Below are 26,724 nucleotides of genomic sequence, written 5' to 3' on the forward strand. Positions count from 1 at the left end.
GATGAGTGTTGGGGTGTGTGTGGAAAGGGTATGGGGTGTTCCTGGAGTGGGAAGATAGAAGAATAGGGTGCCACAACTGAAGTGATCACCAGTGGCAGACGTGAAGGACATGGAAGTACTAAATATTTAATGACGAAGGGATCCAACCACTCTCCCTATTGTTGAGGCCTGAATGGGCAAGCTACATAGGTGGTTTGGATACTTCTGTGTCAAATTCCCTGATTTCTCAATGCAGCATCACCCTAGGTTGGGGGACAGGAAGGTGGAATTGGTGTGATCTGTATGAACGCCATCTTGCTTACCAGAAAACATGACCTTGGGGGACCTTGAACTTGGCATTGGGTCAGCGAGACAGATTGGGGTATTTGGTAATGAACCACCCCTGCTGCTGTCTAATAGCCTCCCACTGAGCTGGCAGAGTGTGATCTGATACTATGTTTGGTGTTGGAAAACCCCAAGTCTCTGTTTCTGGAAGGCTTCCACGTTGATTTTGAAGTTGTCTTAACACTGCCAGCTTGGGATTTCATGGACACCATGGCCGTGATGGGTCTTTCTTAAACTGGTATTGTGCCAACCAAGAGCACGCCTTGACTTTTTTGTTTGTTTGTTTGTTTGCCTTGACTTCAGCATTAGGTAGCTGATTACCGGAGGTCAGAGTTATCGTTACACCCTTGTTATGATCTGCTGAAGTTTGATCTTACGGCATGGTGCCTCCCTCCGCATGGGTGGCTACCCATTAAGATGGTCCACCACTTACGGAATCTGACGGATTCTTAAATGCCCTGGGAAATTTTTCAGGTGTCAGGTCTGATGATAATGTTGCAGTCTGGTTGACCTGTGGAATGAAGAAACAGAACGGACCATTGAGAGGCTTTTCTGGGGAGCTTCCTGCAGTGACATTGTCAGGAGACAGCTAGAGTGTGAGTGATGTAAGACTTGCCTGGAAAACAGCTGGACGTGCTTTGGAATATATAATCATTTCCCTGTCTTTAAGTGAATATTTCTGCGGAGGCACACACATTCATCTTCTCCGTCTAGTTTTTTGCCATTAATGTATCATCTACAATTGGTCATTTCATTTTCCCTGGCAAACACAACTGCCTTTCTCTTTAATTTATTAATTTTCAGACCCGCGTTCCTTGTTTCAGCACACAGTCTGTCTACTGCAGATCAATGTACCATGCAAAATTCTATAATTCAAGCCTATTAACGCTATCATACATTTTCTTTCAATCAACGGGCATAAAGTGAACTTACTTTCTTACATTCGTAAGCTTCTCAACAAGTGAGGTTCAGGGTTTGGATTGGTGATGCCCCGTGCCATCGAATGACCTCTCCCAGCCAAATTTACAGCCCCAAGAATCCTGTCCACTTCCTCAAGACTAACAGGATCAAATTCAGCCCACATAACCAAGCTAGCGCACGCTTCAGTCAACTCCACGGGACCTGCACCAAAGCCAGAGTCCAATTGGGAGCGAATCTGAGTGACTTTATCCACAAGATGCCTAACATATTTCTTACCACTGCATTGGCTCTCAGTTTGCTTCCAGGCACAGTTTAAGGTATAAAGCCCTGCATGGCATGGAGCCAGATATTTAAAGCGCCAGCTTATTCCCGTTGTTACTACCCATCCTAGTAGGATGAGCAGGAGGGGCATGCTCTGGGTACCGTCAGCCAGGGATTGTCATTTAACAGGACCCAGGAAGCCTTTTCCATAACTGCACCTTCATCTTCCTTCAAGGCATGGGGGATGGGAGAATAATTGAGCCCACTTTGTTGCTATATTTATTTATTTATTATTTATTTTCAATCCCGCCTTTATTATCTTTATAAATAACTCAACGCAGCGAACATACCTAGTACTCCTTCCTCCTCCTCTTTTCCCCACAACAACAACCCTGTGAGGTGGGTTGGGCTGAGAGAGAGGGACTGGCCCAAGGTCATCCAGCTGGCTTTCGTGCCTAAGGCGGGTCTAGAACTCTCCTGCCATGCCTGATTGGCTCTTGGGCTGAGCGCGTGCGACTGGCCCAAGGTCACCCAGCCAGCTTTCATGCCTAAGGCGGGACTAGAACTCACAGCTTCCTGGTTTCTAGCCCATTGCCTTAACCACTAGACCAAACTGGCTCTCTTTTTATTGCATCTTTGGCAGTCACCTTGAGTTTTAGTTGGTCCTGATATGTATTTTTTATATTGTGCTTACATTGTATTTTTAAGTCTTTGTTAGCTGCCCAGAGTAGCTTTAGTGAGATGAGTGGCCATATAAAACAATAGAAATAAATAATAATGAGTTATTGTTCACATTTTTGTGCTAAGAATCTTGAATATTGTTGTTAGAATTTACATTAACAGCCAGAATTTCCTGATGACAGTAAATGGACTTTGATCTGTTTTATTTCTGAAGTGATTTTGAACATGTTTTTTGACCATTTCTTCTGTGTGTAGATTAAAAAAACATGTTCGGCAACTTTTCAGCTGTGTCTCTGTTGAAGTGTACTGATGAAGTGTACTGACTATTGAAGTGTAATTTTCCTAATATAGTTTATTGTACTTTTCAGAGACCATCCTTTTATTATTAGGCTCTCCTCCAGTTTTTAAAAATTGAACTCCAACCTGGTAGCATCCTGCAGTGTTGACTTCAGTACATTGTATTTGTTTTATATCTTTTAAAAATACAATATTGTATACCAGAATATTATTTCCATTCCTGCTTTATTGTAATGAGTTTGTGTCAGATGTTCAGAAGGATTAATTTCTAGCTGTTGTTATGGAACATGATTCTTACATAACATACTGTTTTAGGACACATACATTTTAATGAGGGACAATAAGTCCTTGTCCTGAGATTGCCAGTAATCAGTAGCTCTTTAATGCAACACAACTTACCTTCTGATACAAATAGGGCATTCAGTTATTAATTCCTGAGATGTTAATTTTTTGTAGTAGTTTCAGATCTTGTCAGAGTTAAGAGATTATCCATAATATTAAACCATGATTTAAAAGTTAAAAACTAGTAGACATGAATTTGATTTATACTCCATTCTCTCCTTGCACGTCAGTCTTAGAAACATTCCAAATTCTTTGCCATTTCATCTGAAACTTGGAAAATTATTTGCATAAATTGTGATCAGCCCACAAATTATGGATGCATTCGCCAAGAAACTCAGCCTTACTTAAAAAAAAATCCAAATGCTCATGAAAGGGTTAAATAAACTGGGGTGAGCCATGCTTAAAAGTTTTTGGGACAAGGGGGAGTGACAGCTCCAATAGATGGGACAGTACATAAATAGAAAGTGGAGGGGCTGATGTTATACATGTAGGCAGAGCTGGGATTAAAAAAAAAAAAAACATGCTAAGCTGATTTTAACAAATTCAGGGTTTTTTTGTTGTTTTTGATCCCAGAAGCATAAAATGTTGTGGGTCTCCAAATCTCTTAATTTCCAGAGACGGCTCGTGGAAAGAGGTGATGGGACCACCTACATTATTACTAAGCTGTGTTCAGTTTTTGAGGAAGTGATGAGGGAGAAAGCTCTTGGTCAAAGGGAGAGCTGGATCTAAACCCGGCACCATTTGCAACCACCTAATTATAGTGACATTTTTATCCTGTCCTGTTTTGCAGGCTTAGGTAATGATACTTCTCTGTGTAAATATTCTAAAGAGGAATGTTCACAAGCCTCTGTTCTGTGCTTAACTTTGGCTGCCGAAAGCCATTTTAATAAGAATTGCGTGCAGCCCTTGGGGAAAATACTTAACAGTTTGGCATACCTCCAGAAATAGATCTTTCTGTGGGATAGTCCCGAGCAAGTTTTCCTGGGATAGAGTCGTCATGACCTATCAGCAGCCTTTGGGTATATGATCCAATGTTAATTATTGCCGTTGCTGTTCTAATGCAACATTTTCTCTGTCACTGTAACTTTTAGTTATTCTGAGTCCGTTTGGACTGAATGGTACACTCACGGGGCAATCGTTCAAGTTGTCAGATTCCGCTACAAAGAAACTGATTGGCGAATGGAAGCAGTTCTATCCGATCACGTCCAACCTGAAAGAGGGACTGGAAGAAAAACAAGAAGAGATGGATTGGGAAGATGACTCTCTAGCTGCTGTGGAAGTCCTTGTTGGTATGGGCTTTTAAAAAAGTTTTCCAAAGAAATGAATCTCTATTTGAATAGTTATTTATAAAACGTTGAATGTCATTTTAGGATTGACTATGGAAATGTTAGATGTCCTGCCACAAGTCATCAAATTATGGCATTATCCCATTGCCATAGGGTATTTGCAGCAATTAGGGTGGTTAAGAATAATCGTTCTGATTCAGAAATATGCTTATCAGTAATTTTGATAGAGGAGTATATAACAAAATAATTGGTCTTTAGAGAAAAGCACCTAAGTTTTCCATTTAATTTTTTTTAATCTGTCACATTACGTACTACCATATAAGAGGGTTTCCCTCCAGTGAAGAAGGAAAGAGAAAACGCTTCTTATAAGGAGCTGCCAGCTGTTCACTCTTTTTAAGAGTGATATTTAAAAAGATTGGGAGCACCATTTCAATTAAATGAAAGGTTTTAAATTGTTCTGATAAAGCAAATAAATATTGTATTCCCTATGTAATATACCATATGTCGCTATTGGGCAGCTGCATGCAATGTAGTAGGGTTGTAGCATACATTTGATGCACAAATTGCTCTGTGCCATTCATGTTCAGGCTGAAGTGCACAAGTTTGTCTGGACCTGTAGCAAATTGTAGGTCTTCTGATCAGGTTCTGTGTGGCAGGAGGAGGGCAGTCAGGGCCAACAACAACGGCTAAGGAAAGGTCAAGAAAGGAAGGTGCTGGGAAGATTGACAGGCAGATCAGGGCCAAGACTATCCAAAAGATGAGGGGAGGCAGCTAAGGGGAGGTCGGGAGAGAAGAATGTGGCAGAAGAATGTGGCTTCTAGGCCATATGGAAGAGGGGAGCTAGCTGATGGCTAAGCGGAAAGGAAGGTACCAGGTAGACCAAGTGGGCAGGTGAAGAGGTCATGTAGAGAGGAGAAAGGGGCAAGGTGCACTAGCCTTGTCCCACTTGCTCTGTAGAACATTTCTGATTTTGATTCAGCTGAAGTTCGGAACAGTCAAAATGTTCCAGGATTCAGTTCTGTTGAACTGCAACCTGCTCTGAATGGATTAGCAGACTTCTGAGATACAGCACCTTTTCCATTTTATGCCCATCCTTAGGACGCAACACTGAAGGCACCCTTGTTTTAAAAAACTCTTCCCTTGTATTCACCTGACTTATTTCATCAGTCGTTTAATTAAAATTAACTGGCAAACTGGCATCCTGCAAAATAAAGGACCAGTTTTCAGCATCATCTTTATTTCCAAGAACACCTCTGGAACCTATCTAGGTCCTATACTTGTTATTACAAAATCAAAAAAGGCGAGTTACTGCAGACCAATATTTGGTCTGAAAGTGTGCTCACCTGCCAGGAGAATAAAAAGTTATCTTGGTGGAGAACTGTACCCTGAAGAGGTAGAAGACATTGGTGTGGAGCAAGCCTTCTTGTAAATAGCTGTTGGGTGACTGGCAGTCCATCATGGCAGCCTTTTTGTGAGAGCGCCACAACATGCCCTACCTACCTACCTCTTCTCTGGAGCTATCTTTGTCAAGAATTGTGTCATAAGCACACTAATTTAGGAGCTGTTAATTGCCTAGTGAAAATAGCAGTTATTTTGTCCCTGCCTACTTAACTTGCATGGATGTGTAATTCATGAAAGCTTGGGCCATAATAAATTAATTACATACCACATTACTCTTTGTTGTATAATAAATAAATCCCTTGGCTCTGAGACTATATTATGTTTTTAATTTTAACTGGAGTTAGGGCTGATTTAAACGTAATAGTAAGAGAACTTAAAGGCTTTGCCAGAAAAGGGCACGGTAAGAATGAGGAGTAATCTGTAAAATAGAAAGCGATATGGTAGAACTGCACAAATTAAAGTAAGTCTAAAAAAGCCATTCAGGGCAAGGTTTTTAGGAGGGGAACTGGATGCCAGTCTAGTCCAGTTGTGGAATGTAAAACAAGCTATTGTTGTTTTACTGATTATTCAAAGTTTTGTTGGCTAATATAAATAGAGGAAGAAAGATGAAAACTGAAAGGATATCAGTATTTTAATTTCATTTTTAAGGTTGAATTTTGTTATTTAATCCTAATATTGGCTAAACGTCCCTTTGATTTCCCTATTATCACAATGAATATTTGTTTTGATAGTTGGCTCTTTCCAAACAATACAGTTTTGGAGATTAAGATACCCAGCCTCATTAAAATTTAGATATACATATTAAGGTTCTAGATGAGGGAAATGCGCCCCCCCCAGCCGCCCAGATGCTGCTGGGGCTGCTTGGAGCTATCATTCAGTAACATTTGGAGAGCCACAGGATGTTCAGCCTTGTATCTTGCACACAGTGTATCATTCACCTCTTGGCAATTAAGTCTGGATGTAAAACTTTATAGTGCATTATATTCAATCATCTTGTCCTGCATGCTTTCTAAATCTAACAGATTTTCTCATAGTCCTGTAAGCTTTCCTGGTTGGTTAGAAACCCATCCCTCTGCTGCTTGCTTGTACCTCTTGAATTTGAATGCTTCTCCTAGCTAATCCCCAGTGCATGTGTAAATGCTTCTCCTAGCTAATCCCCAGTGCATGTGCAAATCTGTATCTGCCACAACTCTGCAAAAAGATCTCTTGTTATATCCTCTCTCTACACATGCATGTGGCTGGAACATGTCTGGCAACACCTGGACTGATGGATCCTTTGCAGAGTTAAAAATTGGGGCTTGTCTCTGTGTAAGATGTGGAAATGAGGCTTATTTGCAGCATAACTAATTAATTTTATTCAGTAAAATCTTAATTGTAGTTCTTTTCCTGTAGAATATCAAAAGGGCTTTTTTCTTCTTCTTTAGAATATGCTTTCAGCTGTTACTCCTTTAGGTTGGCAAGTGATAACTTCTAAATTCAGAATGAAAATGAAACAGCTTTGATAAGAGGAGATAACATTTGAAATAAGATTTCAAATTATGAGGATATACAGCTTGTCTACTGCACAATTAAACTGTTCTCAGCTAGGGTTCCTTCTGGATAAAATTAGTGTGCAGTTCAAGGAATTCCCAAATAGAAGGCAAGTGGATAAGGCTGAATGGTATCCCTCTGCCCAAAAGAAGAGAAATTAGTCCTCCAAGTGAAGAAAATACTTTTATTAATAAAACCCGTAACACACAGCAAACATCTGCAGAAAAATGCGAAAGGGGAAAAAGACTCTAAATGCACGTTCTGTAAAAAACCTATGTGAATAATCTGTTTGTAATACTAAGCTTACCAAAATCATGAAATAGGATAACCTTGCTGTTTACCACAGTTATAAAATAGGATAGCCAACCGGCTTTTTTTGACAAAGAAATAATATGACGAAGAAATAATGTGACAGACAAACCAGTAAGAATACAAATGAATATGGCAACATTTCTTACTGAAAAACATGGTTTAGACCCAAAATGTTAACCGTACTTTTAATTTTTCGAACTTAAAATGGTCACAAAGAATTGTGTTTCCGTAGCAAGTATGGAATTTATTTATTTATATATTTATTTTTCAAATTTCTATCACTGCCCATCTCCCTCAAAACATCTGTTGTGTTGCACTTACAAATCTGCAGGGGGGGGGGGGTAAAGAAGATGCAACCATTCACAAAGGTAGTGACTGACTCCCTTGGTTACATCGAGAAGAGACAAATTATGAAACCATTTTCTTTATAGACCAGATAACACAGCTCAGGTAGCTGAAATATTGCTGCATATTTTAATGTCCAGCAGGTGGCAAATACCAAGTGCTGCGCCTTTAAAAATGGTGTTCTAAAAAAGGTGGTGAGAATAATTATTTATTCATAAGTAGACCGCATAAAAAAGCTGTGTAGCCTATGATCATTGTTTTGCACCATTGAAACAAAGCCAAATTTAAAACATTCATTATGTATCTGTTAGACATTACCTTAACAGATGTAAGTATTCTAAATTCTCATGCAACTAAGAGCTCTTGAATTGAAGTATCCTGAACGTTTAAAACAGGATAAGCAACCTGTGCACCATGCAAGGATTCTCATGGAAATGCCATTGAACTTTGATGGCAGAATGGCTTGACACGCCTAGGTTAGGTAATCTCCCATTAATGCACTCCAGCATCCATGAAAAATGGCTGAAAACGTTGATGCCGTCCACTGATATAACTGATTATATAGCCAAATTGAGGTTGAAAAGCTTTTAAAAAGTGAAAGTGGGATGCTCTGAAGGCAAAAAAAATTATCCATCGTGGTTCTAAAGGAAAACTTAGCGAAGAATATATTCAACTAAAGAAGGATCTGTTGTACTGTTCCAAGGATTACCACAGTGTTCAAGGTTCACAGACATGTTTTTAAAAATGTATTATTTATATACCACATACAGAAAATTTTAGCTACTATACACAGAGAATTAATGAAAGTATGAATTATTTTGCCTTCAGGATTAATGATATATTTGTCAGTATATATGCAAAACCCAAAAAGGCTATATGCATCTAGGAAGATCGTTACAGAAAGCAGTCCTTTTTTCAAGGCAGAAGTTGTTGAATGTTTCATTTTGAGCAGGGTTCAAACCTGTGATTGCCTGATTGCCCCCTTTTCTAATACCAATGCTGTAGATAGCTTGCAGCATCCTGTATTTCTCTTACCTGTTATGAACTTGAACGTCCAATCTTCACTTTCCTATTTGTATCTCCTGTTGGGAGATGGCATTAGACAAATTTTAAGTTTAGAATGTTCTGGAAAACCCATGCCAGTAGGTATATGCCTCTGTAGATATTTTTTTCATCTCTCCTATACAGAACTTTAAAGGGAAAGGAGGTACTGGCAGTCCTTGCTTAATGAACACAATTGAGACCAGAATTTTGGTTGCTAAGCAAAGTCATTAAGTGAATCTAACCCCATTTTATGACCTTTTTTGTGGCAGTTGTTAAGCGAATCACTGGGGTCGTTAAGTGAACCACGTGGTGGTTAAGCTAATCACGCGGTTCCCCATTGATTTTGCCTGCCAGAAGCCAGCTGGGAAGGTTGAAAATGGCGATCATGTGACCGTGGGATGCTGCAACGGTCATAAATGCGAACCGGTTGCCAAGCACCCAAATTGTAATCACATGACTGGGGGGATGCTGTGATAGTCATAAGTGTAAGTGTGAGCACCAGTTGTAAGTCGTTTTTTCCAGCACCGTCGTAAGTCTGAACTGTCACTACACGAATGGTCATTAAGTGAGGACTACCTTTAGTTAAAATTGTTATGAAGCTTATGGCCAATATGTCATGGTGTTACTATTAGGCTAGAAAGGTCTAAACAGACACAAACAGCCACTCAGCCTTGTAAGCCTTGTGAATATAAAATGATAGGAGAGAATCCTTTATACCTTTCTGAATTCAGCACCGTCGTAAGTCTGAACTGTCACTACACGAATGGTCATTAAGTGAGGACTACCTTTAGTTAAAATTGTTATGAAGCTTATGGCCAATATGTCATGGTGTTACTATTAGGCTAGAAAGGTCTAAACAGACACAAACAGCCACTCAGCCTTGTAAGCCTTGTGAATATAAAATGATAGGAGAGAATCCTTTATACCTTTCTGAATTCCATGGAGAAAGGGACAGAAGAAGGATGTAAGTAATTTAAGAAATTCCTTGTTTAGCTTTGATTAATTATCAAGATTTACAAGTCTGAAGTCTTGCCTCAAATAATCCTCCTGCTCTTTGGATGTCAGAACAGTTGTCAGCCACGCTGGGGTGCTTGGTATTATTTAACTTTTTAAAAAGGATGACAGTGAGATGGATTAAAATTTAAGTATCTTCGCACAGGAGAGTGGCATTATTGTGGACCCCACTAGAGTAGGATTTATGGCCAAGATGTCAAAAAGGTTTTACTGCTTTAGTGGAGGAACAGAAAAGGGAGATAAATTATATTACATCACTGACAAGTAACATGCTTTTAGCCTAGTGCTGGACTGGAGATAATTGAGACAGAGACAAAATGAGGGGGTCTGTCGGATTTATATGTGAGAACAGAAGTAGTTTCAGGTTTCACAGAGAAGAAACCGTACGCTGTGCATTATTGAGCTTAAGTAGAGAAGCTGGTAATCATTCCTTGGGTTTCTATGGTTCTAAGAGAAGAAAAGTGGGTAAATTTCTAGAATCCCATGTCCTGCAGCTTGTAAACAGCACACATTATATAGGTACAATGTTGAAATGGAAAGCAAGGAGGCAGAGGTGGGTAGAGGGTGTGAATTTACTGTGAGGACACTATTCTCATGCAGGTTCTTCTGTTGTCTGCTTAGCGACCACACATTGTCTAAAATGCACGTTTGGTTCACTGTGATATAGGCCAAGTCTCACTCTTGTTTGGCTGAAACTAGGAGTGATACCCAGAGAACACCTAATGTAATTTCCTGCAGTTGCAGGGAAACACCCCAAACCTGTTGCTTATAGCCTTAACTACAGTTTTTTTAAGAGGGAAGAAAGTCCCAAAGCTTTCTCCCAAACCCCAGGAAACGCCCACCCAGGTGTATTGTGTATTTCTACCCACTTTGTAGGAAATGTTAGCCAGGAAGGTCTTTATTCATGGCCCTGCTTAACAATGAAACTGCCTGGGGGACATTTAGCCAGCTCTTTTGGCTGTGTTTGTGCTACCCTAAACCTTGATTTGTTTTGTGTTTTGTAAAATAAGCTACAGTGGCTGGACTCACATGTTGCTGTTAGCCAGCACAAATTTCCTAATAGTTGAGCATTTGTGAACCCCATAATCCTCAGCGCAGTCACAGGGGCTGAGAATTTAAAGACAGAGTGAAAAGGCTTGAGCCTTCTGGCATTGAAAGGGGGATAAGTGCAAACTCATTGCTGTATCTGTAACTCATCTGAACTGTGAAATCAGTAAACATTTATTTCCTTTTTCTTTTCATTAAAGCTGGTGTGCGAATGGTCTACCCAGCATGCTTTGTTCTAGTTCCTCAGACAGACATTCCTGCTCCTAGTACTGCTGGTTCAAGCAACTGTTTGGGTGTCCATCAAGTGCCTGTTTCCACAAGAGATCCAGCTATTTCCTCAGTTACTCTCACTCCACCAACATCTCCAGAAGAAGTTCAGACAGGTAGAGTAAAAATAATTATTTACCTGTCAAAATGGAGGCTTCTTAAAATTAGTCTTGTCTTTTGAATCTCCAGAGTAGAGGAACTTAAACTCTTGACGTGGTCTTTTATGCTGATACTTAGAATGGCTGTTAGTGCCAGCAATATCTAGCAGACGTGCCACAATGAAGTCCAGTACATTCATGTGTATGCCTGATGCATTTATGAAGGAGGGGAGGGGAGGGGGAAAGTATTTTGCCTTTTGGCCCTAGCAGAGCTTCCAAGGCAGTTTACAGGGTATCGTGCCACAAATTAATCAGTTTTTCTTTGGTACAGCAACCTGAATAGAATAAAGAATCATAAAGTTGATCTTAGAGACCTTTGAGTCCTGTCTCCTGCTCCATGCAGGATTCACTAGAGCATCTCTGACAGATGATTGCTGGCCTTTCTTTGAAGACCTCTAGTGAAGGGGAATTTACCGTCTCATGTGGCAGTCGGTTCAGCTGGCTGACAGCTTGAGTTGCTCCTGGTGTCTGGCTTGAACCTCCTTCCTTGTAGTTTTAACCCACTGATTCTGGGCCTGCCCTCTGAAATAATAGAGAATAAGTCCACTCCCTTTTCTGTGTGACAGGTCTTCAGATACTGGAAGACTGCTATGATATCTCCCAATAGGCTTTTTTTTCCTGTAACCCGAACAGCCAGATCCTTTAATTGTTCCTTATAGGACTTTGCTTCCAGACCCTTCACCATCTTGATAGTACCCCGCTGAAATTGTTCTAGTTTGTTATTGTTCTTTTGGAACTGTGGTGGAATTTTGGATTTTCTTTTCCTGTATGGCAGCATCAGCAACTAGACATCCCAAAGGCTTTAATCTAGCCATGTCATAAACATCATTAGTACCCCAAAAGATCCTCAGCTCTTACTCAGTAACAAGTTGAGTGCCATCCGACCTGAGGAGCCCATCATCCGGCGCTATATCGTCAATCATTTTATATTTTCTATCCATATGGTTTTCTTGGTAAAAATACAGGAGTGGTTTACCATTGCCTTCTCTCGTGCAGTATGAATTGATGCCTTTTCCACTGTCACTAAAGTGATCATCTGCCTCCAGCATCATCATATATCACTCCTGCCCAATATAGGTACCTTCTTGTTTTAGCTGGGCAGATGGGATGACCATCACGCCTTGGGTGACCCTGCTGGGACTATATACCCTTGGCATATACTTCCGAAGTTCTCCCCTCATCCCTCCCCACCCTGATGAGGCAGCACAGCAGGATTTGGGGGGTTAATTATGCTGCTTGATAATCTGATGGAAAAACTTACCAGGTATAGATGTCCAGCTGATAGTTCTATAGTATCCCAGATGCTCCATCTTCCTGTTTTTGAAGATGTGGATGATATTTGCTTTTCTGCAGTCTTCTGGATCTCACCGGTCCTCCAGGAGTTCTCAGATACATAGTTTGTGGTTCTGTGATTACACTCTAGTTCCTTCAGTACCCTGGGATATGATCCATCTGGCTCTGGAGACAAATTCATTTCAATTAGCTAAGTTCTCTCTTACCCTCTCCTTGCCTGTCCTAAGTGCAGGTCCCTCCTTCAGTGCTTTAGCATGATCAGCTAGGACTTCGTTTTCCTCTAAGAGAAGACAAATGCAAAATAAAAGTTAATGGGTAATGGTGAGAAGGCAGAAGTTCTTAAATCAGTGCCCTTTGTACCTTAAAAAAAATTAAGATGTAACTCACCTCTCCTGGTCTTGGCTGTATAACTGTCAGTCTTCATCCAGCAGGCAGACCTGGAATCCTTAAGGAGGCTCACAAGAATCCTGTTCAGTAATCTTTGCTGAAGAAAACCTGAGGAAGCCATAATGAAAGAATTCTAACTGCTGCGCTTCAACAGCAGGCCCTTTTAATTGAAACAATGCTCACATTCTTTTGCGTCTTGTTCTTTTTCTCATCCCTTCTCATGTGTAGGAGAGCTAATTTCCATTATTTTTGCAATAACCAGATTTGCTATCCACTAATGTTGTTTTGTACTGGCTGTGTGAGAACCAACACTCACAATAATCTTCCTTTCATAAGCTGACCTTTTCCATTATAAGAAGCATCCTCATGAGCCCCCCCCCCCTTCCAGAGCTAGTAACCGAATTCTGAGCAGAGATGAAGAGAGGGGGAGCGTGACTAGAGGAAAAGGCAGGCAGCACCTCTGTGCCCTGAATGCTGGAGCCTTGAGAAGGCCCTGAGTGCATTGAATATCCCCGATAAACAGAGCTTTCTAGAGAGAAAAGGTCTAGCTGTCTGTTCAAGCCAGAGTCTCTAATCTAGATACCACCTTGCAAGCTTCCTTACTGTTGCCCACAAACCACCAGCTCAGAGACACCTGCAGTGTCCTGACACACACTCTAGCATTGTATAAAGCAGCGTATGGATGAGATGGAAGCAAGGATAGTTTGCAAAGACAGAAAGGCATGGAGAGTTAGTAATGAATGGCGTTGTCATAAATTACGCCTTTTCTTGGCTTAATATTTCTCCTTTTCGGTGCTTTGCTTAGCCTTGCTTGTCTTCAAAGGAAGTAATGTGATGAGTATGGACATAAAACTGAGCAGAAAAATATTTCCCAATAACCAGATGCTCCAGCTAAAAATTACAGGAAAATGCCATTTTCACGCAGTCCATGTAGAACCAACAGTATTCATTTTTACCTGCATTTGCAGAATTACACATGTGCAGCATATAGTCGGTTGAATGTAAATTATTTTTCTTGTTTGACCATTATAATGTTATGTTAAGAAAGGTTTTATGTGGCTAAAATAAACCCAATTCCATCAGGTTTTCCTTTTCTGAAAGTATTTTTCTTGTGCTGCTTTTCTGTACCTGTTATCAGCCAGGGGCTAGTGTAATTTTTTGATGCTGTGGCATACTTCATAAAACTTTGAGGCTTCTGGTTAAGCTTGTGTCTACACAGTGTCCTAAAATGCTGGGCTTGTTAGTTTTGACCTCCATTCTAAATGCATATCTAATTGTGTCTCATCGACAAAGGCTGTATCGATTTTCTTTTGGGTTTCTGGTTTAGCAGGTGGGGTAGATGCAATATAATATTTAGATAACTTCTGTTTTGGCTTCCTTCTCCAGTGGATGCTCGTTCAGCTCAGAAGTGGGTCAAACTGTCTTCAGTTTCAGATGTATTCAGTTCCGACAGCACTAATCACCATGGGGGCAGAATCCCCCGAAAACTGGCCAGCCAGGTGGTTGACAGAGTTTGGCAAGAATGCAATATGAACAGAGCACTGACCAAGTACGTGATTCATTCTATCTATCTATCTATCTATCTATCTATCTATCTATCTATCTATCTATCTATCTATCTATCTATCTATCTAGATTTTGTAAGAACTTTAAAATGCAGCTCAGTTGATCAAGGATTCAAGATGGGGTGGGAAGAAAATACTGCCTGCTTGCTTATGTATTATAGGTATGGACATAATTTAAAATATATCCACCAGCTCAAAAATGTTGGGGACCCTGAATGGACTATATAAAGCTTAATAATTGATTTGCTGACTCAGGGCTCGGCCAGTGTTGTTGTTTTTCCCTAAATTTGATCAGCCACACGCTTTGAGGAGCCTGATCTTAAGTCACAGAGATGCTGGAGCACCTTGATAGTTAATACACTGACGTGGAAATGCCCAGTAAATATCTTGTGATATTAGAGGCTGATAAACAGCATCTATATTAATTATTTAATTAAGTGTGTGCTGCCAAATCATTCGGGCTCCCAATGGATTATGACGAAGTAAAATACAATAAAGTTTCCATAGTGAAGAAAGACAATTACTGTACAACATTTGCAGTAAGGAAAATAAGCAGAAAAATTTGTCCCACGATCCCAATTACGCCACAACCCCAAAATGAGTTTTCAAATCAAAACCAACGATAACAATTAGAAAAATGCAATAAAAAGCATAATAGTAATAATAATAATAACAACGACATCCCAAAAACCCTCCAGAAAGTTTTCAGCCTTCCCTAGCTTCTGGAAGGCTGTTAGCATGAAGGCCAGTCTAATTTCTAGAGGAAAGCTATTCCAAAGTGTGGTTGTCATAAGCAAAAAACGCTTTCTAGCCTCAGTGTTCCTCGTTTCCCCAAAATGGGGCACCACTGGTAGCTTCTTCTAGAATGATATCCTTAGACAGGTCCATATTTGTTGGAATAGGCAGTCCTGCAGGTAACTTGATGCCAAGCCATAAAAGCTTTATAATCCATATGGGGCCTGTCTAATCTTGGAATGTACCCGAAGCTACTCAGTATTGCTACAGTAAGTTCTCTAAAGGACTTCGGTATGCTGTAATCTGAATAATTTCTCACTCCTCAACCAGTTGTCTTGAGGGAATGATATGAAAGGCCAAACTGAAATACTTTGGCCACATAATGAGAAGACAGGACACCCTGGAGAAGGTCCTGATGCTGGGGAGAGTGGAGGGCAAAAGGAAGAGGGGCCGACCAAGGGCAAGGTGGACGGATGATATTCTAGAGGTGACGGACTCGTCCCTGGGGGAGCTGGGGGTGTTGACCGACAGGAAGCTCTGGCGTGAGCTGGTCCATGAAGTCACGAAGAGTCGGAAGCGACTAAACGAATAAACAACAAAACAACCAGTTGTCAACTTCATTCTTTTGCCTAATATTTAAGTATACAGGAAGAAGAAAAAATCATAACTTTATAGACATTTTATCTAAAAGGGCCAGCAACAGCTTTAAGCTGAAATGCAGTGTCAGTCTTAGCAGGCTGCATAGAGTTCACATTGCATAAACTGCAGTGCATATGTACCGCAATGTACTGCCAACTGGATATAGTTCACATTTTAAATGCTGTGATAGGCATCACAGGCTAACTACAAAGTGCTAGTTTGCAACTATTTAATTTGGTAACATTGTGAATATCCAAAGAAGTTGAAGCCTTACAAGACATTTTATGGTTTATTTATTTATTTATTTATTTATATTATTTATTTAATTTTTATCCCACCTTTATTCTTTTTTTATAAATAACTCAAGCCGGTGGACATACCTAATACTCCTTCCTCCTCCTATTTTCCCCACAACAATAACCCTGTGAGGTGGGTTGGGCTGAGAGAGAGGGACTGGCCCAAGGTTACCCAGCTGGCTTTCATATCTAAGGCGGGACTGGAACTCACAGCCTCCTGGTTTCTAGCCCAGCATATTAACCATTAGACCAAACTGGCTCCCTGGTTTACTTGTACATGCTTGTTAGTTGTTCATGATTTTAAAAAATCCAGCGTGATAAATGGTGTATGCTAATGTGATAATTTCTTGCTATGGGTTGGTTAGGGAGATGTCCATCCACAAACTTTCTGTCTCTGTGTTATTGTCATAACCTCCCCTATTATGAAATGTATGGGGATTGTTACTCCTAGAATTCCTAATTAACAGGCCAAAGTCCTGGGAAGTCTGGGAATTTCAGTTCCAGTGGAGCTGCAGAAGACAAGTTGGGGAAGATTATTTTGTAGCTTAGTGCCTTTTTTACATTTTCCTGTACTTAAAGAATAATTTTCCCCTAAATGCAATGTAGAAGGAAGTACTCTGCTACATCAAATGGCTTATGCGAAGAGGAGACAATTGAGAAAATGGCATTTTGGGACTTCGTTGAAGCTGCGCAGAGGGCAAATTGCACATGTTCCAGGTATGAGGGCCTGATGGGTGAGAATAGGCAGAGGCCTTTCAGGATCCACTTTATGGAATAACAAAGCAGTAAGAAGCTAATGGGCTGCCAGCATGATATAAGTTTAAATGTATTGATTTCTCAAGGTAAGATACTGGACTATGTATACATAATCTAGCCAACCTTTGCTAATCTCCAGAGATCGATCAGGATCAGATCTGATTAGTGCTTGGATGGAAAACTGCTAGAAAATCCTAGGGCTATAGACTAGACTGGGAGGTTGAAAGCATTCCTGGAAGAAGGCAGTGGCAGACTACTTCTGTATAGGTAAAGGTAAAGGTTTCCCTCGACGTAAAGTCCAGTCGTGTCCGACTCTAGGGGGCGGTGCTCATCTCCGTTTCTAAGCCGTTAGAGCCGGCGTCCGTAGACCCGTCCGTGGTCATGTGGCCGGCATGACGACACGGAACGCCGTTACCTTCCCGCCGAAGCGGTACCTATTGATCTACTCACATTTGCACGTTTTCGAACTGCTAGGTGAGCAGGAGCTGGGACTAGCCACGGGAGCTCACCCCGTCGCGCGGATTCGAACCGCCGACCTTCCGATCGGCAAGCTCAGCAGCGCAGCGGTTTAACCCGCAGCGCCACCGCGTCCCACTTCTGTATAGTTGTCAAGAAAACTACATGGACATGTCCATGAAATCACAAGGAATCAAGTTCGAGTCAAACGAAATTGTGTATCCATCCTTATGTATAATCACTATTTAATTACTGTTTTTTGTCTGCTTCCATCTATCGTCTAGAGTCTTTCCCATAAGGCAGTTACAGGTAGTCCTTGGTTAATGATCACTCGGTCAGTGACTGTTTGAAGCGCTGAACAAGGAGACTTATGACAGGTCCTTGAAGTTGCAGCTCTCGCAGCGTCGCTGCGGTCACATGATCGCGATTCAGGCAGTTGGCAACCAGCTTGCAATTACAACAGTTGCAGCATCCCGCGGTCACGTGATCACCATTTGCGACCTTCACTGTCGGCTTCCAACGAGGAAAGCAATGGGGAAGCCAGCAGGAGGTTGCAAATGGCGATCATGCGACATCGCGCCAAACAACCATGTGGGATCCGCCTAATGACTACAGCCGGAACTGCCGTCATAAGTCAGCGTGGTCAGGTGATGTCGTGCTTTATGACCGCGTTGCTCAGTGACAGAGTTCCAGATCCCAATTACTGTCATTAATCGAGGAGTACCTGTAGTAGTAAATGGCCCTGTCAACCCACTTTGAAGGAAGGAAGGCTCAGTATTCCACTGCCCCTTCTCTTCCTGTTTTTACTTGGTTGTAAATCTCTTATGACACAGGGGTGCCGCTGGGTAATTTCACACTCTGGATTTCATGCTCTTACAAGGCCCCTAAGGGCAGCCATGCCTCACGTGCCCTTATGTGACAATCAGCATCATTTTGTTAAGAAAAGACCTATTTACGCTGAAAGGAATAAAATAAGAGTCTGTAATTATGTACATTTCCAGCTGGCTGCCCTCTGACTATATAATATATGTAAAGAAGAAGAAAGAAAGGAAAGAAAGAAAGAAAGAAAGAGAATGCTGTGGTGAGCAGAGTCAGTCCCAGTTGGCCCTGTCATGTCCTCTGTCATGTATTGACATCAGGCCTGTTTGCTGCTGCACCTGTTGTCTACCACTCTGACTGGGTTCACGCAACCTGCGAAACCCAAAACCTGGGTTAACAAAACACAGTTGCTATGTTCACATTACATGCTATGCCCTCCCTCCCCCAATAAATGGTTTAATGTGGTGGCCTGGTTCATAAACTAGTCAGTTCCATTTTAGTCTAGTCCCTGTGCAGTATCGTGCAACCCAGCCCTTAGGTGCTCTTTTATTTTGGCCCTTCCTTTACCGCAGGGCCCGTCTCTTTGGCCCCACTGTCTGGTCATGTCTGCCTTGCTGGGTAAATATTGCAACCTGAACTTATGCTTTGAAGTACCTTTGCAAAGGGCAGGGTTTATCAACCATTACAGATAACTGTCTATAATACATTTATGTTTATGTTTATCATCTATTATAAATACAAATGTGCTTGGTTGAAATTATGTCTAAGGTGCTTTCCCCCATCTTCAGTTTCTCTATAAATAAGGTAATTAGTTGATTTTATGAGTGTCTCCTTATTAATGTCCTCCACGAAATGGCCTCAATTCAACTCAACTCACAGAGCTAAAGCACGATCATTTAATTTTGGAGCTTCACTAATGTTAAGGTTAGTAATGTGAAGAGCAGTGAGGAGGGAAAAAAAAATGTAAACAGTTCTCTCTCTCCCTATGCGTAGCTCTAGTTAGCAGTGAAGCAAAATAGTAATCATGGCTAAATGTTACATTTGTGTATCAGTTGGTTGGTTTTGCTTTTGTGAAATGTTTATTTAACTTGTGGGATTTGGCAGCTAAAATACGGATGACCTACATCCAATTATCTTTCTATCTCGCTTCAGGCACAAAAGTCTCAAACCCAGACTTGCTGTTCAACAGGGGCCAGTGCCTCCTCTGGGCCAGCAACCACAGCCAGCTACAAAGCACAAGGCCAACGAGAAGCAAGAGAAAGGGGATAAGCCCCAGAAGCGTCCTTTGACTCCATTTCATCATCGAGTGTCCATTAGCGACGAGGTGATCATGGAGGCAGACTCGGCCAGCCAGCGGCTTGTGATCACCACAACAGACAGCCAAGTGCGGTTTTCCAATCTCAGAACTAACGATGTAGCAAAGACTCCTCAGATGCATGCCACAGAAATAGCAAGCTCCCCTCAGCCACCCCCCCTCAGCCCTCACCCGTGTGACGTCGCAGATGAAGGGGCAACCAAAACGCCTTCCACTCCCCAGAGCCAGCATTTCTATCAAATGTCAACTCCTGATCCTTTGGTTCCTTCAAAAGCCATGGAAGATAGGATAGAAGGCTTATCACAGACTTTCCCAGCTCCTTTTCCAGACGTCATAGAGCCCACGATGTATGTGGGTGCCGCAGTGAACTTGGAGGAAGATGATGCAGATTCCATGTGGAAGTATTACAAGGTTCCAAAGAAAAAAGATGTGGATTTTTTGCCACCACAGCTTCCAAGTGAAAAATTTAGGGATGAGCCTGTGGGATCTGCGGCGTCCGATAATGTACCTTCTGCTACAGAGTAAGCATACCTGACATTTGACCTCAGAGTACACGTCCATGCTTTTTCAAACATTTGGTTGTCTTTAACTGATCTATATGTTCTGTGTGTGTGGGGGGGTATCTGCATTAGTTTTAGAGATGTTATAGTATTAGCAGCAGCATCAGTAACAACAACAACGACAATATAATTTCTTACTCTGATCAGTTTTTTCTCAGCCTTGGCAACTGGAAGATGGGTGGACTTCAACTCCCAGAATTCCTCAGCCAACCATGCTGGCTGGGGAATTCTGGGAGTTGAAGTCCACCCATCTTCGAGTTGCCAAGGCCGAGAAACACTGCTCTAGGTGATAGTCCCATAAAAACCTGTGTCAAAAAGCTAAGGATGTCAGCACATCAACATATCATGGAATCATAATGCCGCAAGGCATGTCAGAGGTCTTATATTTCAGTTCTGTGTGAGTGCAGGGTTTGCTAAAGCATTTCAGACAAATGGCTATCCAAGCATGATTTCAGGACCTCCAGTGAAGGGGAACATATTACTTCACGAGGCAATCTGTTGTACGGGGTGACAGTTCTTACTGTCAGGAAATTCTTCCAAATAACTAAGCTGAATCTGCTTCCCTGGTTTCACTCAGTTGGTTCTGGTCCTTCGGTCCTTGTTGATAGAGAACAAGTTTACATTTTCTTCTATGTGACAACCGTTCAGATATTTGAAAGGCACCATCCTCTCTCCCTTCAGCCTTCTCTTCTGCAGGCTAAACATGTCCAGTTTCTTTAGTTGTTACTCTTAGGCCTTTTCAGACCCTTCCCACCTGGGTAGCTCTCTTTTGAACTTGCTGTAGTTGGTTGATGTCCTTTGTTGACTGCTGTGCCCAGACCTGGCCCCAGTATTTCAAGTAGGGACTGTCCAAGACAAATAGAGTGAGGCAGTGGCTTTCCATGATCTGCATTCTGTGTTCCTGTGGTGTTTGCCTTTTTAGCAGCTGTATTACATTGTTGACTCAGCCCAGGTTTTGCTTCTGCTCCTGTCAAACCAGGTTTCCCCCATCCTGTACATGTGCCTTTCATTGTCTTTTTCCACTGAGGCAGGACTTTACATTTCTCCCTGTTAAATTTCATTCTGTTCATTTTGGCCCACCATTCAAGCCTATCTAGGCTGTTTTGCATTTTCTCTTTCTGTTCTAGCTGCTTCTCCTAGTTTTGTGTCATCTGCGGGTTTGATCATCCCCTCAGTCTCCTCATCTAGGTCCTTATTAACAACGTTAACTGTTCAAGACCCAGGATAAATCCCTGTGGCTTTCTGCTCTATACTATTTTCCAAACTAATAACGGGATTTTTTTACGAGTACTCTCTGGATGCAGGCATTCAGCCAGTTATGAATCTATTGTGTCACCTAGCCCATATTTTGCGATTTTATTTATGAGGATACCATGAGAGACTTCACTGAATGCTGTGCTGAGGTCAAGGTACACTATGGCATTTACCAATCTATTAAGCTAGGATAGCTTATCTTGTTCAAAAATGAGATAAGGTGAGTGTGATAATACTTGATTGTGATTCACCGTGCTGACTCTTGTTAATTATTGCATTCCTTTCCATATGCTATGTGTTTATTTGACTGAGCTTATATGTCACTCTAATCATTACTGACTAAGCAGCTTATATACTCTGTTTTGTAAAACCAGATTGAAAATATTTATATTTCAAATTTCTGTCATCGCCCATCTCCCCCAAGCGGGGGACTCTGGGTGGTTTGCAAGACAATAACAAATTAAAACCATGAAACATAAATTACAATACAAATATCAATTATAAATAGATAAATATACGACCCTTGTGGCGAAAAGCTACATAAATACACATAAAACATGTAACAGGCAGCTCATAATTCTGTGCCACAATTCTTTTATATTTAATAATCTGCTTGAAGAGCTTTCCCAGTATAAATGTCAGGCTGACAGGACTACGGTTTCTTGGGTCCTCCTGGTCCTCCTCCTCCTCCTCCCTGTTTTTGAAGACTGCCCCGAGATCGGGTCAGTGTCTGTGCTCCTTGTCTCCTGAGACCTCAACAGTTCTCCAGGAGTTCTCAGAGATTACAGTTAGTAGTTCTGTGATCACCTCTGCTAGCTCCTTCAGAACCCTAGGATATAATTTATCTGGCCCTGGAGACTTGAATTCATTTAAATTAGGTGCAGCTCCTCCTCATCCTGGTGGCACAGTGACGGCCAGCTAAGGCTTCATTTCTATTCTAAGAGAAGGCAGATGTAAAATAGGAATCATATTTTCTGCTTTCTTGCTGTAACCCATCAATCCACCCCTTTTTTTCCTCACAATAGACCCACATACAGCCTTTGTGCCTTTCTTTTTTTCTGATGATGCAGAGATTTCTCTCAAGCCATAGCACATTCTGAGATTTAGTCTTTTGGGCAGAATCCCTATATTTTCTGGTAACTGCTTTCTATCCTTCTTTGGTTATTCATCTCTCCGTTTTTCCCTATTTCTGTCTTTTTCTTTTCGGTGTTTTAGAAATCCCTGTGTATATGCAACTGGTTTATTTAGATATCTCCCATTTTTCCTTTTAGTAGGAATTGTTTATAGGAATTGCATCTTCCGTATCTTGTTTCACAAGCTTTCCCAGACATTTCTCCTTCAGGATTTCAAACCATTGGATCTGAGCTACCTTCTTTTTTGAGTTGATCAGAATCTATTCTTCTGAAGTCCAGTATGCACTTCTGACTCTTCTCTGTCCCCCCCACCCCTTTGATATCATAAACTCCAGGATAATACAGTCACAGTCTCCCAAGGTTCCAATCACCTTTACAATACGTTTTGATAGCCAGTCTGCTCTTCATTGTTTCCATTAGCATTTACGTTGAGAGAGAGAGAATTTATTGCTTTGCTTTGTTCTTGAGTCATTTTTTTCACTTAGAATTTACGAAGTCCTGGATTCAAATCCCCAAGGGCCTGGTAGCTGAACCATGATAATGTTGGGAAAGAAGCCGAGTGGTGCATAATTTGCCTGAATAAGATTTAGATTAAATTCCTGGCATTTCTGTTTGTATGGATCGTGGCTGGTACGTTCTGGGAAGGGAAACACTTTGGTAAGCTGCTGCTCGTTAAACGGTAGTATTGGGTTAATTAAAATGTTTTATTATTTTGTGCTTCGTTGCCTGGGAGAAATTTCTAACACTCTTCAGACTTCCATACGTGGCCTTCTATGAATGTGTTAAAGACTCAAGCTATCTCCAGACTTCTCTCAGTGTTATTAAAAGGTTGAAAGCCTGTGATTCCCTTTGGATGTGTTCGCAAGCTTCTGATAGTGAAGTCACTTTTTGAGTGAATTCCTCTTTGTGAACTCTACTAATGGAGCTGTGCTTAGGTTCAATGCTAGTCCAAAGCAAACTTCCTTCCCCAAATTTTGAAGTTTGTAATGTGGTATGTAAACTATTAGAAAGACAAAAAATCTTGCCTTCAGATTTTTAAAGATACCTCAACTGCTTTTAAGCTGCTTTGGAGTTTCCGTGCTAATTGTTTGTTCCATGAACAGTATTAAATTATCAGCAGTATTTATACGGCATATTATGCTGTCTACTTAGGACAGTGTACAAACTTTAAAATGATAGACTAGGATTGTAATGGACTTGTAATCAAAGCTTAGAACATAAATGCGTTGGGGGACGGGAGGGTCAGAGAATGATATGAGAGAGAAAAGTGCATTTCAAAATTTAACTTGAACTGATTCTCAGAGAGACTTCAACAATAGATAATGTTTTCATAATATTTTGATGGTGGCTGAAGACAGGGAGAAATGCATTTCTGCTGATCCAGGGACTAATAATTTTTTCCTTGTCTGCCTCCCTTTCCTGTAGTTCATTCATACAAGGTAGCATTATATGGCCACTTGCTTATCCCTGCTGAAATTTGAGGCATATGCAAAAATGGCATCTTCATTTGCCCCATCTCTAATCCCTTTTTGGTTTTTTTCCGGACTCCTATCTATCTATCTATCTATCTATCTATCTATCTATCTATCTATCTATCTATCTATCTATCTATCTAATTTTGTTACCGCCCATCTCCCCCAAGAGGGACTCTGGGCGGTTTACAATAAAATTCATACCACAACAATAAACATTAAAATCTGATAAACAAATTACCGATATAAAATACAACGTAAATAAATATAAAATCCAAGTGGCTCTAAGATGCCAATTGGGTGGGAGGGGCTCTGAGGTGCAAGCCACTCCCACGAATGGCTACCCACCTTCCCGCCCCAAGCAAGACGGCAGAGCCAAGTCTTCAGGGCCTTCCTGAAGGCCAGGAGCAAAGGGGCCTGCCTCACCTCCAGGGGCAAGGTGTTCCAAAGGGCGGGGGCCACTTCAGAGAAGGCCTGCCTCCTGGACCCCGCCAGGTGGAATTCTCTTGCAGACGGGGTCCGCAGCATGCCCCCTCTACATGACCGGGTGGGGCGGACTGATGTGATGGGGATGAGACGGTCCCTCAGGTAGCCTGGCCCCACGCCACGTAGGGCTTTAAAGGTGATAACCAACACCTTGAATTGGACCCGGAAGCAGACCGGCACCCAGTGCAGCTCGCGCAGCAAAGGTGTTACATGCGCCGATCTAGGGGCGCCAAGAATGGCCCACGCGGCTGCATTCTGGACCAGCTGAAGCTTCCGGATACTCTTCAAGTATCTTATGTTTGATCGGTGTATGTCGGCCTCTTCTGTCAGTGGGATCACTGTACCACCGAAGATGTTCTCTTCCCTTTCAATGAATCTACCTCTAAAATGTATGGGCTGCCACTAAAACCACAACCTTTTGCAGCCATATTGCTTTGTGAATATGAGCCACTGCATGTCTTCTGCTTTTCTGAATCTGTACCGTGTATTTATTTGTCTGTCTCTCAAATTTGTCACCGCCCATCTCCTCCGACCGGAGGGACTCTGGGCGGTTTACAATATACAAATACGGCTCAGGCTGGGATGGCCCGTGTAGGACTGAATCTGCCCTATAAGAAGGGTTGGTCTGTGACAGCAGAAGGGAGGCAGGGAGAGGTGACAAAGTGGCCTATTCTTGCTTGACTCAGTCTACTGCCCTTTGGGCTTTTTCACAGTTTTAATCCCCTACTGAAATTTGCCTCCGTAGTGATTCTCGGCTGTGTGATTTATTTGTATCAAACCTGTATTTATCAATTCCAAGTTTGTTCGTGCTTTTCTGTTCTCAGGTATAGGTTTAAAACATCTCAGCGGTATACCTAAAATGTTTTTATGAGAACTGAAGCAACGATAAGGGAGAGGGAGCATGCTATGCAAGGAGCTGTCTTTCCGATTCTGTTGCTTCTGGCAGGGTTGCATCTTCCTTTGCTTCCATTATTCAGAGAACCAACCTGACAGTTTCATAGCAAGCTATCGTCAATCTTCCCCCCTCGCTAACAAATGATGAATTTAATTGTCCTTGATTGCTGCTGAATTTCAAAAGCGCTGCATTTCCCTGAAATAAATTGGCAAAAGAACCTGCAGCTCTTGCATCTGTCTTAAAATACTTCAGTTGCAGATGATGATTGCAGCTGTTCGTTGCCTCAGCGTGACATCAAAACAGAGAGAGACGAAAAGATACAAGTTTAATTATCCTTGGGTGGAAAAGGGCAGGACTCTTTTTTGTTGGACTTAAGAGCACATTTATACCCAGTTGGGAAAGACGGTTGAACCCTTTACTGATTTCATCCTGAGAGTTAAAAACCATCTTCCTGATGCTGATTGTATCATTTTTCTTTATCCGTATCTGGAAGACTAGTGAGGGTCTCGTGACTGCTATGTTCTATTTAAAAAATGTGGGGCGGTTCTGCTGCTATTGTGGGGAAGCGCAACGAGGTCCATCTCCACTTTTTTTTTTAATTTTAAAGCTGAGAGCAGAATTTGCAGACATCACATCCAACTGTCCTGGTCTGATGTTAGTGCAGAAGCTTCGGATCTCTGCGGGAACAAATCTAGATTGCTTGTTAGTGGCCGTAGAACGGCTCCTCTGAAGCCCGCCCTTTTCAGAGTGGTCCTCCAGAGAAACTGAAGGACTATTTGAATACAGATTTATTTTCAATACTCTCTCTAACCCTGGTTGTGCTAGCTGGGAATGTTTGGCATTGCGATCATAAGACAGCTGAAGGGGGATGCTCAACTTTTTCAGTAAGTGGCATAGTTTTACGCACTCTCCTCAGATCAGATCACTTGGGGAATAATTGTGTCCCAGTGTGAAAATTCTGTGCTAATTGCACTCTAATCTGCTAAACGAGGAAATCAGTCACAGTCTTCTAACAGGTTTCAGTGGTGATTCCCAAGTCGTATGATGTGCATCACAATCCTTTTTTGTGCTTGATTGACATGTATGGAGATAGATTTTATCTGAATTCTAGCTGCTGAAAAGCGAGGAAAAGGTCTACTAATCCTCCAGGGTCATTTTGTAAGAACACAATCTGAACTAGGATGGCTGTTTTAAAGGTATGGATTTTGATACAGTAAAATTACTGTGGCTGCATTGGAGAACTAGGAAATTACTTTTGTGAACCCAAGGGCTTGTGTTATTCAAATGCCCCATTTCCCTCACTGAAGGGCCTTTCAGAATTAGTATATAACACGGTCTGTTTGGTTAAAAAATTCCATAATATAATATAAACTGTTAGGTATACTTGACATGTTTTTCGGGATTTTGGTCTATGTTTGTCTTGGATAGAAGTT

General features: G+C 41.5%; 1 protein-coding gene across 2 annotated transcripts in view; it reads left to right on the forward strand.

The window, feature by feature from the left end:
• The window catches only part of MED13 (mediator complex subunit 13), a 114,799-nt gene that overhangs the window by 55,835 nt on the left and 32,240 nt on the right, over positions 1 to 26,724 (forward strand). For both annotated transcript variants that reach the window (XM_063296326.1, XM_063296318.1), the window contains exons 5-9: positions 3,918 to 4,115; positions 11,006 to 11,188; positions 14,297 to 14,459; positions 16,752 to 16,862; positions 19,329 to 20,012. In XM_063296326.1, the coding sequence (XP_063152396.1) occupies positions 3,918 to 4,115; positions 11,006 to 11,188; positions 14,297 to 14,459; positions 16,752 to 16,862; positions 19,329 to 20,012 (1,339 nt within the window). The remainder of the gene's footprint in view (positions 1 to 3,917; positions 4,116 to 11,005; positions 11,189 to 14,296; positions 14,460 to 16,751; positions 16,863 to 19,328; positions 20,013 to 26,724) is intronic.

This window comes from Candoia aspera, chromosome 1 (assembly GCF_035149785.1).
Source record: "Candoia aspera isolate rCanAsp1 chromosome 1, rCanAsp1.hap2, whole genome shotgun sequence".
In the NCBI taxonomy this organism is placed as follows: domain Eukaryota; kingdom Metazoa; phylum Chordata; class Lepidosauria; order Squamata; family Boidae; genus Candoia; species Candoia aspera.